The following is a 17,134-nucleotide window of genomic DNA, read 5'->3' on the forward strand; positions in this document are numbered from 1 at the left end:
TACCAGTCACATTCATACAGAGCCTCTCTCTATATATATATATATATATATATATATATGCATTCCTAAAACACACATACAGCACAGCCATCAGGGGGTTCCACGCATAGATATATATAAAGACTAGATGTCTCGTTCGAAGGAGCCGGACGTCCGCACATGGCGGCCATCTTGCCAGAGGCAGCTCGCTCACCCATAACATTGTGTTGGTAGTGGTAAATAACCATAACTTGCTCAATTTTCAACCGATTTTTAAACAGTCTGGTTTGTTATAAACTTCAGAGATGTAGTTATGACAGTGCATAAATTATAATTTTTTTTAGAAAATAACATAATTATTCATAAGTATGCAGTGTCATATCTACATCTCTGACGTTTATAACAAACCAAACCATTTAAAAATCGGTTGAAAATTGAGCAAGTTATGGTTATTTACCACTACCAACACAATGTTATGGGTGGGCGAGCAACCTCTGGCAAGATGGCCGCCATGTGCGGAAGTTCGACTCCATATATATCTATGTTCGACTCCGTTGGCCGGCAACGCAGACGAGACATCTAGTCTTTATATATATCTATAGTTCCACGTCTTGACTAAGGGCATTTTGAAATGGGGACTGGAAACAAACCATTACCTTTCCTTGACCCACTGCTGGGTGGTGTTAAGGAGGAAGGTCTGTTGCACAGGCCGTCTTTAAAATGTAAAAAAAATCAACAGTGTACTGGCATTAATTACGTAGCTAAGCAGCCTAGTTGTTAGTTCTAGTTGTTGATATTTCCGTTAAGGTGCAGGATGTGTGTTAACTGGCTTTTCAGGGCGATTTTTGATCTTTTCAGAGAGCCAGGCTATCAGTTTCCCTTTGATTCCAGTCTTTATGCTAAGCTCAGATGATCACTTGCTGGCAGAACTCACATGTCTGTGTTCATAGCGCATTGACACTGGCGTCGGCTGTTATCGTCAAAAGCCCTTGAATTGAATTGTCTTTGCAAGTTGACATATTTCTCCTGCTGTGTTCTCACATGGGCTCATTTGGACATTCTACTCAGGGGCTGGCAGGAAAAATTCTGATAAACGTTCGTCAGAAACGGACTCTGACATTTGCGTCTAAGGATAAACAAATAAATTAATAACTAATTATCTGTGTGCACCCAATTATAAACATATTTGTCCTTTTATAGACAGACAGACTGACTCGGGGGGGCACTCTGAGGCTGAGCAATTGTACTTGAGGCTATAACCTATGACCAATTTACCTCCGTTTATCAGTATTCGGTCTGATTTTTTCCCCATGTTAATCTTGCATGTCAATCCTACTTAAATTATATTTAATGCAGAACCCAGGAAATGGAGCATGATTTTTCCCCGCGCCGTTAGCCAAGGTCAGTTTCCCCCACAGACCGAAACAACGGCGGCTAATGCCAAAGCCAGATGGACTATTTTTCGCTGTACAGTCTTTTAACTCCTAATTAGAACGATGCATACGTGCGAGCCCGAGCGCGCACGAACATCTGAGGAGACGAGAGCGAGAGGCCTGGAAAAAGAATCAAGGTGGCGAGAGTTGGGCACCGAGAATATAACAAAGGATCTGAGGTAGAGAAGCGGGCCTGTGTGCTCAGATGAGGGTAATAAATGTGTTCGTTTATTAATAAGCCAAGTTTGGAGATGACTGGCTGTTCCTGCAGCGGGGGGGGCAGAGCAGGACAGGGTTCCCCAGCAAAGCCTCTTAGCAGAAGGATGATCTCGGACCAATTGTAAGTCAATGGGTAAAGATTATCTTACAGCTAAGATGCTTTGGAGTAACAGGTCTCCCTATCTTCCCACACAAGAGACCAAACATCTACGGCAACAGCCAGAGGATCCGCCCCCCCCTCCCACCACTCAAATAAAAGTCATGTATCTCCTTTGTAGCCGAGCGAGTGAATAGTTGGCTCCGCTTTGTTGCCAGGCTCCTTGCAGGCAGGGTGATTCATGTGTGCTTACTTTAGCGGCTCTGAGTGTTTCTGCACATCTCTGGATAAAAAGCTTCTTATGCCAAAAATATAAATGTAATATGAGATATTTAAAGACAACTCCAAGAAAACCCAAACGCTCATTGCTTGCAGATGCAGCTACGGGCTGCGGGTCTCGTATTTACGAGTCCATTTTTGTTGTTTGACGATGTATTTTGGTTATTTCTGTCGTGACGTAGCGAGACTAAATTCCTCCTCGGCTACAGTGGCACATGAGAGAAGCAGCGTGTACCCAAGGATGCTGGGTTTTGGAGTGTGGGTCACAGGGCAGACAACATTTGACCTCAATACACCGGATCGCTAGCCTGGGTGCCACCCAAACTTAGCCCCGCCTACAACATTTCCGGTCGGGAAGTTCGGTCTGGAGTTGCTTCACAGAAGCTGTTCGGACTAATCAAATTGTCAGGGCGGGCTTTATACGATGATGGACAGATGATCAACAGTTGCGGCATTTGTAGATCGAAAAGATGTTTTTGCCGTCCTTCCTGCGGGATTCATACGTCACATACTACGTTGCTCTGATTGGTTGTAGGTCTGTCCAATTGAGCGAAGAGGCATTTTTTTCCCTGGTTCGGTTGAAACACGCCCCATAATCACAGCCCAATGGAGCGGCCTCAGACTCATATTCTGACTAGAATCATGAGGATGACAACGTCAGGCTACCGGATCGCAAGCCGACTCTTAAAAAACAAGAATGACACAGAAAACACCGTACTATCCTCACTCTTTTCATTTTTTTTTTTTTGGAAAATTGAAGTCGGAGAAGTTGTACTAGGAGACAACAGCTGTGTCTTAATTCAGGGGCTGCGCTGTGTTTCCGTCACATTGCAAAGGCTCCTTCAAACGCCGTCGACAGATGCATCCTTTCATCCCCTAGAAACGAAGGCTCCATCGGGTGGATCCTTCCAGGCCCAACCTGCACCAGGATTCATTGTGCTTCAGTATTCTTATTATAATTATTATAAGTTTGCATAATTTGGGCCGCTGTGAGGCCTCCGTCCTTGCGTCCCAAGTTGAATCACTGTGTGTTTGCAGCATCTCATCTTATTATATCGAGTGCAGCAACCACGGAGAGGGCAAACAGCTGCCAGTCTCCTAGCTGCTCTGCGCTCAGTTGATCAAAGGAGCTCACCCTGCCCAAAAAGTCTGTGCATTCCTTTAAAGCTTACCAGGTTTCACGCTGGACTTCACCGGGATAAATATTATGGGACGTGTCAGTAATGAGGAACGAGGGGGGCCGGCCCTGTTGTGTGTGAGCAGGAAGCAGCGAGTCACGGCGCTGAGCTGCAGATCATCAGTCACTCTCTCTCTGACCGGGCCGCGTCACATCACCCGGTGCCACTGTCAGGCCCGGCCGTGCTCCTTAAAACCATCCATCTCTCTTCTAGCTCGCCATCCTTCCCTGCTTTTTGTTTCCATCCCCTGTCTTCTTCTCCTCTATCTCTCCCTCATGTCACCCCCCCAAACAGCAGCCACTTCTTCTCTCGCTCATATCTGTGGAAGATGTTTGCCAAAACTTCAGCTTTGACGAGGCACAGCTGTCCGTCAGCGGAGCCTCTCATTTGTCTCTCTTGTGAAGACACACACTCTCTCCCCCTCCCCAGTCAGGCCTGTGTCCCATCAAAGCAGTGTGTTGACGTCCACTGGCATGAACAGCGTGGGACGAGAGCGACGGCGTTTCAACGCTAATCAAAGGGTCAGGGATGTAAAGGCTGAAAACTGGAATGATTTCTAGCTCCCGGGGAAGTTACCGGGAGATAAGAAGACACAATATACTTTTGTTTTGCATTTTACAAGTTCTGCATAACCATGCACGTGTGCTATGCAAACGAGGACTCCACCTTGACGTTGCCTAAGGTGAATGGAGGTGTGAACTCGACACACACACTGCTTTAAATACAAAACGTGAACAACTTTTTAATTTTCATAACTTGTTTCCACTGGAAATTTTCAGGACTGAGTGCCCCTATCTGGAGGATAATGAAAATTGCTACAAATACTTGAAACAAGTCAATTTGTATTGGAGCCTGGAAAAAACAATCTTACTACAGTGGCATACTTGTGGCACATTTGTTTTGAGAAACTACGACTTTAGGACTTAATTACACCCAAAAAACGGTTTGGCTTGAAGGATTTGTTTTTCACTCGACATACTCAGAACGGCTTAGAGCTGGGAGATCCTGACACACCGTTTAGTATTCAAGGCACAGACACACACATACCAGCGCATCCTCTGTCACAAACCAGAATCGCATACACACACACACACACACACACACAGGGAAATGACAGCGGCGTCAACTCCCTCCTACAGCTATCCCATTTATCTGGAAGGAATGCCGAAGCCACGGGAGCTGCTGCAAAATGAGCCCAACCCGACGTGGTGGAGATGTGCCGAGCGGCGGTGGTGGAGCGGAGGAGTCTCGTGACGCAGAGCAAAGAGACTGGAGGGCGAGTAAAGAGAAGGGATAGAGGAGGTGATGAACAGCGTGGCAGAGGGTTGCTCCCCCATTGCACACTCCTAAGGCCAAAAGAGTCCACATCCACTTTTACACTACGCCGGGCTGCCTCTCTGTGTCACCCGGGGGAGGAGGATTGACCTGGCCCAGTCCAAACGCTGCCAGGAGGATTGGATGATCCTGCTTAGGCAGGGTGTGCTGTGAAGCAAGCTAATGAGAGGCCAGTGTGTGTGTGTGTGTGTGTGTGTCTGTGTGTGTGTGTTGGCTGGCTTTGCTAAGGGGCTCTGGGTTCAGCCACCTAGGGCAATCTGCCCAGTGATGCTGGGACACATGTGACCCCCTTCAGCCCCACGGCCTGGATTACTGTTACCACCACTACCGCTGTGTGAATGTGTGTGTGTGTGTGCATTGGCTGTTTCCAGGGAAGGGAGTTGCTTGTTGCTGCATGTGTTCCAACACTCGGAAACCAGCCGCACACTTTTAATCTCCTTCCTCCTAATCATCAGCACTTTTAACCGTTACCAAAATCCCAAAGTCACTTCCGAAGCCCAGGGGGACTAGGGAAGCAAATGAGTTCTTTAGCCAACCTAGCATATTTACAAGAGCGCTTTATGGCTGTTATGATGTTGATGAATGTGCACTGCCCCCTGCCAAATAAACTTATAATCGAGTGATAAAATAATGAATGAATTCCGAGTGGAACAACAGTGCGTGACGCCTGCCAATTTCCTCACCTCTCCCGTGTGTGTCGATTTGTGTGTGTGCGCACACATCTGCCCTCCCCTGTTTACTGTCTCGTGGTAGCAGTGTGCGTTTAATGCTCACTTGCACACGCAGGAGATACATTAGGGCCCACACACTCACACACACGTGTCAGACAGAGATGGGGAGGGTAGGTCATGCCCCCCCGAGGCCCGTTTATATGTGCAGACATCTGTTGAGAACGTGCGGCTGCTGGAATAGACCTGTCTGTTCGCATGTCTGTATTTTCACAGTCCAGCTGCATACCTGTGTCCATCTGCAGGGAAAGAAAGGAAGAGAAAGGAAGAGAAAAGAAAAGAGAAGAAAAGAATGCATGCTTGGATCCCCTCTCCTTCCCCTGGCCTTTGTATTCTGCCACATCAGCTGGAACCTCTTTTTCACAGCTCCTGTTGCTCTCAGCTCATAAACTTACACACACAGGGCGAGGGGAGGAAGAAAAAAGAGGGAGGCCGACGGGTGGGAGTGAGGGTGGGTGGGTGAGGGGCCCTTGCTTTAACAGGCAGCCCAAACAAGCAATACAAGGTTCATATTCGTCCCTTCTCTTCCTCCTCCTCTTGTTCCTGCACGGCCCTCATCCCTAAAAATACACATTTCAAATAAAACCACCCGGTGGATGTTCTCTAATCATTTGCCCGGGGGACGCGTGAAGAGCTCAGCAGGCTCCGGCTCGCCTGACCACACGGCCGGGAGAAGGCTTCACATGCACTATTGGTGAAGGTGGCGCGGCCGGGTGGACTGTAGTGATGTGTCGTTCGTGAACGATTTGATCATTTTGAACGAATCCTTACAAGGACTCGGGAGTAACGAGTCCTCTAACGGGACTGTTGCATGGGCTCAGTCAAGGAAACAGAAATGATTCGTTCATTTCCTGACTGGGTTTTCGGGTACGAGTCTTTGGATCCTTTTTCACGTGACCTGCATTGGTTTAGTAGAGGAAAGAGTAACCTCATTCCCTTTCGCGTGACCGCTGGTTTAGAAAGACGTGAATGATATTCGTTCACAAGTCACGCTGTCTAGTTTTGTTATTTTCACTTTACATTTACACTTACAGTTTAGTGCAGTGTAATTGTTTGCCGTGATACTTAAATGCCAGTGTGATCATAAATGACAATTTAAAAGCATACAAACTGTCATGTTGTACTGTATTTAATAGAGGTTTTCTTTAAAAAATATGATGTGCCACACAAAAGCTGTCAGTCATGGCTGTCTCGAAGGGGACCGTTGCCCCCGTTGAAATGAACGAATGACTCGAAAAAAGATTTGTTCACTTTACTGAACGAGATTCAAAGAACCGAGTTGGTAAAATGATCCGAACTTCCCATCACTAGTGGACGGGGGAGACGTGAAACTGGTGAAACCGGCTGTTGAGGTTCCAACATACAAACAACCAATAAACAGGTTGTAAGATGCAGCTCCTTCGGTACATGGCCCCGGTTTGACCTACTAACACTGACTCCACGCTCCACTCTCACCAAGAACATTTCCACTGATTTTTCCTTTTTTCTCTTTTTTTTTGTAGTCGAAACACTTAGCCTAGTTAGCTAGTCTTTTATCCGGGCGCCAATTAGCCGGCGATTAATGAATTATTGAGAAACGGGAAGGGGGGGGGGGGGGGATTACATTTTTAATGTGGATCTTAGGGGGAATAGTTGTATTACAAGTCACCGCGAGCGCCGAGCCACGGAGACGCCCACCCCTCGGCAGCCGCTTACAATAATCTACAGCCGTTTACTGAAGTATGGAAAGAGAGGAAGAGAGCGGAGGAGAGGAAGAGAGGGACTGAGAACAGAGGGGGGGGGGAGGGGGATCGGTAGGCTTTGGCCTTAAGAACAGACGCTGAAATCCAGCTCGTAAAAAGGGCCAAAACCGACAAAACTCCATCTGCTGCGATCAGGAAAAAAAGTGACCCGGGGCCAACGTCCACTGAATCCACTTTGTGTGCGTGTGAGTGTGTGTTTGAACCCAGGTGTGTGGGTCTCACCTGCCACCCCCCCTCCATCCTCACCTTCACCACCCCACCCTCAAGACTCCTGAGCGGTAATGCAAGATTCGATCTTTCATTAGGGGCGGCCATGTAAGGCCAATAATAGCAGATGCTGAGATAAGGATAATGTCATTCTTCTGGGAGGATGAGGATGGGGGGGGGGGGGGGGCTGGGTGTCGCTCTCCCCCAAGGTGACTGTTCTGGTTCAGTTCCTCAAGCAGAACCTGTATCGGCACTTGAGTCTTAACTGATATTGATTTACGTAAGGGTTAGGACAGTTTCTCTTTCACCTCCTGCCACCTCTCTTTGTTTATGTTCCCTTTCTTTCAGGACCAACAGTGATTTCAGCTGATGGAGAAGTCAATAAAAGGGTGGGGGGGGCGCTCTTTTGGGAGAGGATCTTTAAAATAGAATTTTTTTTTTTCTGCCTGCTCCTACTCACCCATGGGTGCCTGCTCCTCCTCCACCTCCTCCACCTCTGCACATCTCCGGGTGCATCCGCGGCTGCTGCAGCGCCGTAATTAGTGGCTGGATGTGACACATGTTTCCAATTTGCTACGTCTGTTCGCCGCGCCGGAGGGGGGGGCGGGGGTGCAGGGAGACGGACGGAGGTGGAGATGCAGGCAGACGGAAAGGTGACGCGAGGGATGAGAGGGATGGGAGCGGAGAGAGCAGAGAGGGAGGGGGTGAAGAGTTGAGGGAGCTTTCTTTTTTGGATGTATTTTGTATACTAGTGATGCATCAATACATTTCATTGTCTTGAATTGACAATTGAGTTTTGTTGTTTGTTTTTTTGTTTGTTTTTTTGTTCTGTTTTTATGCCTTTATTTTATTCTATTTCAATTTACTCTTTTTTTCTTTCTTTCTTTGTCTTTTCCTTTCAATTTGGCATCATTTCTTACTTAATCCTAGTATTTTTGACTGTTTGTACTTAACCTGAGAAAAACCTAATAAACATATTGTTAAAAAAAAAAAAAAAAAAAGAGTTGAGGGAGCTAGAGCTTGCTCGCGGAGGCGGAAGGAGGGATGGGAGGAGAGGTGGGAGGAGAGGCAGAGGGCGGCTGCAGGTGGGACGCTCAGCACTTCAAAGAGGCCCGTGCAGCCGAGGGTCCGGAGGTCAACAACGTGACCGTCCGTTTGCTCCACACACCAGACGTGAACCGCTGCATGCGCTCGGCACCTGATTGATTCAGACAACCGCTCCTGCAAACTTTTCACCTCGTTTCAGAAGAACAGACCAGATGTGGGTGGGCTCTGGACAGTGAGCTGGGGGTCTCGTATTTCTGCCCAGGGCCCAAAACCTACTTTGCCCTGAGGCCGCTAACGCTCTAGTTGTAAATGGTAAATGGTTTTGTATTTATAAAGCGCTTTTCTAGTCTGATGATGACCACTCAAAGCTCTTTACAGTACAGTTTTACATTCACTTATTCACACACACATTCATACTGTGCATCTATTCGCAGCACTTTGTTATTCTATGGGGGGCAATTCAGGGTTGATCATCTTGCCCAAGGACACCACGGCATGCAGATGGGTCAGACTGGGGATCGAACCGCCGAAATTCAGGTTGGAGGACGACCACTCTACCCCTCCTGTGGTTGTGTGGAGAGCAAGCGAAAAAAACAAGGACATTGGAAGTGTATTAAAAGGGCCAAGAAAATGAACTGGAGGAATGACTAAGCTGATTAACTATGAATAAGCCTGCTGGTATACAATAAGGCTTTGTATTCTCTACATAGGAGTGAGAGAATCTGAGAAAATGACGACAGGGTCTGGCGTCAAAGCCACCGCCCCTCTAATTGCCAGCCAGGCCCGTTCACTAACCCCCCCCCCCGATACCCACCTAACACCGAACACCGAATTAGGAGACAATGGCGTGGATCCACCTGTAAGGCCTCCGAAGCCACGGCTGTTAGCTTCTCAGTGGAAATTACCCCCCCCGTGTCCTGCTCCCTGTTGGGTGAATCCACCCACTGCTGACAATAAGCCCTCATTAAGGGCTTCACGCCTGGCTCCACAGCGGGGGGGGGCCACGAGCAGTCACATCTGTGGAGAGGGGGGGGAGAACCGGGCCGGCCGTAGCCTCCAGCCGCACACGGACACATTAACAACCTGTTGGTCTCTGGTGAGGCTGGTGGCGTGGGTGTGAGCCCCGGTGCGGGAGAGGCAACAAGTGACTTTATTTTTTGTGTTTTTAAATCAACAAAGGTTGTGAAAGGAAGCTGAAGGGATCTCTATTCCCCACAAACTGCAATCAGGGTTTGTAATAATCGAAGTTCTGGCGTCACTTTAATATTCCCTTTCTCCAGCACACACTGCCACCAGCAGTCCATTCAGACACGGGGGGGGAGAAAGAAAAAAAAAAAATTGGCAGAGGTGTGAGAGAAGTGGTGGAACGGCCGAGAGGTGTTTAAAATGACATTTCCTCGGCTAATGCCTGACACCTTCTCCAGAGGACAGAGAGGGAGGGACATGCTAATGAGTGGTGGCACAGGGTGCTGGGAGAGAGAGGCCTGCAGGGGGGGGGGGCTGGATTTCAATCAAGGTCATCCAGCTAAGGCAAATTTAGAGCATCACACTGCACGTCTTTATTACCACACACACACACACACACACACACACACACACACACACACACACACACACACACACACACACACACACACACACACACACACACACATTTTGGCCTGCACGGCAGTTTGAAGGGACTTTACCATTAAGAAGAGGTGAGGCTGGACCAGCCACAGTAATCAATGCGAGTGGGGCAAACTCTCAGCAGCTGTGGAGAGAGTGTGTGTGTGTGTGTGTGTGTGTGTGTGTGTGTGTGTGTGTGTGTGTGTGTGTGTGTGTGTGTGTAACCCAGGTGTGTGTGTGTGTGTGTGTGTGTGTGTGTGTCTGTGTGTCTGTGTGTGTAACCCAGGTGTGTGTGTGTGTGTGTGTGTGTGCAACAGACCATACTGGCTTTAACTAATATACTAAATAATAGTGGGCAGGAGAAATTGTCCAACTAGAAACATTGATTCTAATAATAAATGATTCCGGGTTTGTGTGTCCTGCAGGCCTCTCGAACTTTGTGTTGTGTTCTTTATTTCACGTTGCATCTCTCACAGTCCCTCAGAGTAACGCAAACGCCTCAGATTGTCTAAATCTCATCCTCTGCTACACAAGTTGCGTGTCTCACCGTGCACGTGCACTTAACCCCAATTATTCCGGCTCTCTTCCCTCGCGTCGAGTTCAAACCTGCAGACGAGGCAACCAGGAAAAAATGAAAATAATAAAAAAAAGAAGAGGCTGCTCTTACCTTTCGTTCAGGGAATTCCAGTAGATGGGCTCCATGTTGCTGGCCGCCGACCCGAGTAAATCCAGTAAGAAAACCAGCAGGATCCAAAAACCATTCCCTCGATTTGCCATCTCACCCCCCACGCCCAGCTTGTGTAGCCGCATTTTTTTTTAAAAAGGACACAACCGGGACCGAACCCGAAGCGGAGGGTTGTCTGTCTGTTCTCTGCTGCTGCTGTTTGGAGACTTCGTCCAAATCCGTGCGTCCGCGTCTCCGGAAAAAAACTGAACTAATTCAGTGCCATGACTTTCCCAGCGATCAATAGTCCCTTTTGTTGTTGTTTTTTTGGATATTTTCTGCACAAATAGAACTCCACTGGACGGATTCTTGTTCCCCGAGAGGTTCCGCTATTCCTGCTGCCTCTCCGATTGTCTCCCTCCGAACAATGTTCCCTTGTTCTCTGCGCCGACTCTGCGCGATTTCTCTCCCATTACCGTGTTCCCTCGCAAGATGATCCACGTCCCGGCGGCATAAGCAAGAGTGGAGCTTTATTGTCCCGTGGGTGTCACGAACACACAAAAACACAAAAACCCAAACAGCGGAGGTGAACAGGTTTTTTTTTTTAGAAAGGAAAGGATGTGACTCGTGTCCACAGCTCCATCCTCAGAGACGTGTTGATGCTCGGTGGGCTTCAGTCCGTGCGCATGGTATCCTTCTTCTCTCGGAGGAGGGGAGAGTAAATCCTGCAAATCCCCTCTTGGTGAGAATTAAACCAGAAATAAAAAGGGAACAAATAAAGGTCCGAGTTCAAACCGAGGATACATCCAAGGATCGTTGCGCTAGAGAAGCATCTCCGCACAAAGGCCGACGGGAAACTTGGAAAGAAACGCAAAGATTGTGCGCATCGGTCTGTACTGGTGGTACTGGTACTGCTAGTGGTGGTACTGGGATGTGGTTCCCAGTAACGAGAAAGGAAAGAATAAAAAAAAAAGCAAGCGCGTTATCTCATCCGTGTGCGCGCCTCGCGGTCCCGCAGGTCTGACTGGTCCTGACGCGCGTTGACACAGCGACTGGCTCGTTGGAGAGAGAGGGAGGAGGAGGGAGGAGGAGGAGGAGGAGGGGAGAAGGGGGAGGAGGAGGGGGACGTGGATGAATGGAGAGAGGGTAGGGGAAGGGGAGGGGGGGCTCCATCCTCAGACTGGCAGGCAACGGAGCGCAGTTCTTCCTTTTTTTTTATTTTGGGGTGGGGGTGGGGGGGGGCACCCATGCACCTCCTCTCTCCTCCTCCTCCTCCTCCTCCTCCTCCTCTCCGGGGTTCACAGACTCGGACCTCTGCTGGACTCCCCGGAGGTCTGTTCTGCCTCCTTTTGAAACGGCGAAGAAGAAGAAGAAGAAGCACACACGCACGCGCTCAACTCCACGACGGAAGAGCAAGAGCGCCCCCAATGGATGTACTGGGTATTACACGTGACTCTGGCAAAGTATTGGATAGATGGATAGATGGATAGATGGATAGATGGATAGATGGATAGATGGACAGACAGAGAGACAGACAGACAGACAGACAGACAGACAGACAGACAGACAGACAGACAGACAGACAGACAGACAGACAGACAGACAGACAGACAGACAGACAGACAGACAGACAGACAGACAGACAGACAGACAGACAGACAGACAGACAGACAGACAGACAGAAAGACAGACACACAGACACACAGACACACAGACAGACAGACAAAAACACAATACAAGAAATACAATATAATATAAATATAAGACAATACAACAGTGCAATGGACAGGTATAAATAACTCACTAACACCAGAGAGCAGATCACTAAATGTCCTTGATGCATTCTTATTTGTCCAGTTTGGCACTGGGAATAAGAGACGTTCCTGCTGGGCCGCGGCGTGGGACCCTGAACCAGACGACCCGACCGACTCAAACTCTTGAGTGTATCGGCTGTGAGGTATCTGCAGTTATCTGTTCAGCTTTTCCTGTTTACAGTACTGTCAAATTAAGAGGGACCTCTTGTTAGACTTTTCGAACACAAAATGTCAAAGTGAAGTACCTTAAATGCCTCCCTTAAGTACCTTAGCCCTATGAGGTTATTTAAGGTAGGGGTATGAGAGTATGACATCACATCTAAATGTAGAAAGTTAAGGAATAGAATGGTTTTATTTTCAAAGTGCAGTTACACAGTCACACTGCGAGTACCTGTAGCATATTTCAAGAACATGTTAAAAACCATAGTAAGGAGGAAAAAAGACCAAGAGAAGAATCCTGGTGACACCCGTGATCATTGGACTGGAGTCACCTCATAGGTCTGCAGCCCAGTCTAAACAAAAAGATTCCCCTTTCTGTGTGTGTGTACATGTGCATGTGTGTCTGTGTGTGTCTGTGTGTGAGAGTGTCCCAGTATCCAGGCCCAGCACTTCAAAGTGGTCCAATCCGCTTGATGATGTGCAGGAGGAGCCGGGTGACAGGCCCCTGCTGAGGGCCACACACACACACACCAGTGTTTACGCTGGGCCCCCTGGGAACACTAACACTAATTTATCCAACCAACTAGTTTTCTCTCTCACACACACACAGAGAAAAAGAGAGAGAATCATGTATGAAATTGGGTTTGGAAGACAACCAATACTGTGGTTGTACTGCCCCCATGTGGTAGACAGTGTGCATGATATCCAGACAACAATACATGTAGAAACCCCTGATGGACTGTGAGACTGTTTCACACTTGAATAACAACTTTTTAAGGTCTGGAGGAAGGTTTCAAAATAAAATGAAATACAGAAAAACCCTGATCATGTGTTTGAGGTGTCATCGAGGCCATCTTGGACCGAGACAGGCTAAAGAGAAGGGAATGATGGGAAATATGGGAGTAAGCATTTGTGGAGCTTTACCCACAGTTGAGATTTAAATTGTTTTCAGACACTAACTCGCACCCAGACAGGAGTGGTATCGATTTCTTCACCTAACTCATGAGCTGTTTTCAGACAATAAGTAGACACAGTGGGAGATTCTAGATTCTACTTATGAGTAGGGCAAGCAGGCGTGTCGTATAAACTCTGCTGTGGAAAACACTGTTTTTGTTTTTATAGCACTTCGACACCACAGTGGCCGAGTTAACATCTTTCTACATCTTCTACACACCATGTTTTCATCCTGAGATATTTGTATTCTTCGGGTTTCACGTCCGCTCCTTGTTGGAAACATCATCGACACACCCAATCGCTCGCTGGGAATTCTCCAGACATTTTCCGGCTGTATTCTCACACGGCCTCACTTCTACATTTTCTGGACATTGTTCCAGGGGCTGAAGGCAAACGTTCAGGAGAATGTACAGGGAAACTTTTTCGCAAGTGCACCTCCTCTTGGAAAATGAAAAATGCAGCTTGAAGGTCACGATCTGGCCTCTGCTTCTCCAGTTTAGATGATTTTTTTCCACTCTTTATTTTTCCATATCTGCTTCTCGACAGCCGCCCAACCTTATGGAGGAGCTACGCTAAATCATTACTGACATAAACTGACACCAGACATCCTTTTCTATCGAATTGTGTGATTTAAATGTTCAAATAGTGTGACTCATTCTGTGCAAAGGCCTCTGTCCTTTCATGGCTTCCACCGCCGCGTGCAATACCTTGGTGCAGCAATCTGTCACTTCCCCCAAAGTGTACAGGTTGAACTGAGCGAGACAAACAAAGAGAGGGCGAGCGCTGTAATATCTTTCATTGAAAATATTTCCCATAAAAACAACAGTGCGGAGGGGGGGGGGAAATCTGATGCACCAAACACCTCCTGCTGTTCCTGCACAGCCAGAGAGAGGGAGAGGAAATAAATGAAAGTGAGGCAGGGGAAGCACAGAGAGCTAGGATACTAAAAAACATTACAGAGAAGTCGTGTCTACAAGAGGAGCAGAAGTGCAGCTGGCACGGATTCAATGTCTTGCTGAAGGGCACCTCAGCAGCCCAGGTGAGGGAATTGACCCGGGCTAGAACCAGGGCCGTCAGAGGATCATCTGCAAGTATTATAACAAAAAGTTTACAGACGTTTCCTCTGCGTCGCAAAATTACAGCATGCCTCTAACAAGAATCCTAATTGCAGGTTAGAAAATCCAAACGAGAAGCAAATACAGCGGGGACATTTTATAGAGCTGGGCAAGGAGAGAGAGAGAAAGAAAGAAAGAAAGAAAGAAAGAAAGAAAGAAAGAAAGAAAGAAAGAAAGAAAGAAAGAAAGAAAGAAAGAAAGAAAGAAAGAAAGAAAGCAAGAAAGAAAGAAAGAAAGAAAGAAAGAAAGGCAAAAAAACAAAAAGGGAGACCGAGAGCAGAGATGGAGGTGGTTGTTGTACGCTGACCTCTGGAAACCTTGGCAGGGCACATGACAGAGCTAAATGTGGTGGAGGAAGGCAGACTGGTTCAGAGACGGCAGCAGTTCAGAGGTGGAGCTGGCACGAAGAAACAAAACCTCTCGCTCTGTCTGGGAATCTGTGTGTGTGTGTGTCTGTGTGTGTGTGTGTCTGTGTGTGTAGGACGGCTTGTGCTGGAGATGACTCAGTTTTGAAGTGCAGAGCTATAAGATAACACCTACATCAGACAGATAGATAAATAGAAAGACAGATAGACAGATAGACAGATAGACAGATAGACAGATAGACAGATAGACAGATAGACAGATAGACAGATAGATAGACAGATAGATAGACAGATAGACAGACAGATAGACAGACAGATAGATAGATAGACAGATAGACAGATAGATAGATAATATACACCCTTGGCTGGTATGTCTGTGTTTATTAGTGCTCATTTATTCAGGCTGACCTCATTTACTGCGCCGACCTTCAACTCTTTTTCATAACTGCATCTTCTCCCTGGTGACTCCCACTGCAGTCTGCTCCAGCTGCCAGACACACACAGACACACACACACACACGTGCACACACACACACACAGTACTATAGATAGACACAAACACGCATGCACATGCACTGACACAAAAAACAAACATGCACATCACTTTCACTCTGAATGTACACAGTAGATGCAAACATAAGCAATTATAGTAAGTGCATAGTTGACATCATGTATGTAGCTTGAGGGTTAAGTGTACAATACACACACAGACACACACACACACACACACAGACCAGCACAGGCGCATGCAGTTGAAAGACCTAAGACAGAAAAACATGCACCCTGATGGGAATGAAATTCACACCAAGGGTGGTACACAGTGTCTGTGTGTGTGTGAGTTTTGTGAGAGTGTGTGTGTGTGTGTGTGTGTGGATGTGGGCTGGTGTCAGAGCATAACACCCTTGCCCGCCTCCCAGGTGATAGATCTCAGCTGCACATCTTTATCCTAGCATCTGTCTGCCTACCTGTCTGTCCTCCTCACACACACACACACACACACACACACACACACACACACACACACACACACACACACACACACACACACACACACACACACACACACACACACACACACACACACACACACACACACACACACACACACACACACACACACACACACACACACACACACACACACACACACACACACACTCTCATATCTTCCGACGACAGAGACAGACGCGGGGGTGGGTTAAATGAGGAGAGGTGAGGGGCTGTGCAGCATGTGATGTGCAGATCACACGTATGGAGCGTTCAGTGACGAGGAATGAGGAAATCATTTGTACCTGACAGTTGATCTCTGTCACACGTCGACTCGCGATTTGCATATTTGTGTTCATGCTTCTTCAGCTACGCTCATGAGGATTTCTCTCCGATGACATTCACCCTGATGCCGGCACGTCTCCTAACTTACCTCCATATAGTTTCAATTTTATCCCTAAAACTTAACCTGAGAATAACTTTAACCTTCAGGCTGCAGAACACGTGAAGGTGTTTCAAAGAAGTTAAATCTTTCTAAAAACCAGTTCCGATGGAATGATATGGTGCCTTTGCACTTTTTTGGGGATATAAATGAGAATCTATTTGGCGCTCAGACCCCTTGTGATGTCATCAAGCCTTAAAGGGGGCGTGGCTGAATAGTATAGGAAACAAAAAGTGATTGTTGATAGGGTCAAGAGAATGTTGAGGATCTGAATGAGAGGAGTGGACACTGGAGGTGATTGGGGAGGAGGAGGGTCAGCTGACTGAGAGGGAGGAGACAATCCTAAACTTGACAGAAACAATTTGATTGGCTGATTGAGATCATGGCAAAATCTGATTGGACTGCCATTAAAACCCAACGGTCTGGATTGGAAGAGGCGGGGAGTCCTCTCAACTTCTTGGTTTGTGTTGGAGGCCGGAAGAACAAAAGTAAAACAGAGAAAATAAGACAGATAAGATATATATTTTTTCGAATCCAACCGATCATCTCTCCACCCATCATTTATCTGCTTGGAGGGGTCCTCACGCCCCTGGCTGATAAGCGTTACCAAATTCTTTTCGAACATGGAATGAAATCAGGACAGTGCACTGATTTGCTTTGTGCAAAACCTCTTTACGAATACATGATTTAAAGTGATTTTCTATATTTCTATTATAGTCAAAAAGAAATCCCAGAGAGTATGACCCTCATCTCAAAAGTCTTATATCTTATTGCTTTTTCCA

General features: G+C 47.3%; 1 protein-coding gene across 1 annotated transcript in view; it reads right to left on the bottom strand.

Annotated features, from left to right (window-relative positions):
• efnb3b (ephrin-B3b) overlaps window positions 1–10,662 on the bottom strand; it is a 76,857-nt gene extending 66,195 nt beyond the window's left edge. Inside the window, exon 1 of the mRNA XM_061066480.1 lies at window positions 10,520–10,662. Coding sequence (XP_060922463.1) covers window positions 10,520–10,662 — 143 coding nt within the window. The remainder of the gene's footprint in view (window positions 1–10,519) is intronic.
• Between the last annotated feature and the right edge of the window lie 6,472 nt (window positions 10,663–17,134).

This window comes from Limanda limanda, chromosome 22 (genome assembly GCF_963576545.1).
Source record: "Limanda limanda chromosome 22, fLimLim1.1, whole genome shotgun sequence".
In the NCBI taxonomy this organism is placed as follows: domain Eukaryota; kingdom Metazoa; phylum Chordata; class Actinopteri; order Pleuronectiformes; family Pleuronectidae; genus Limanda; species Limanda limanda.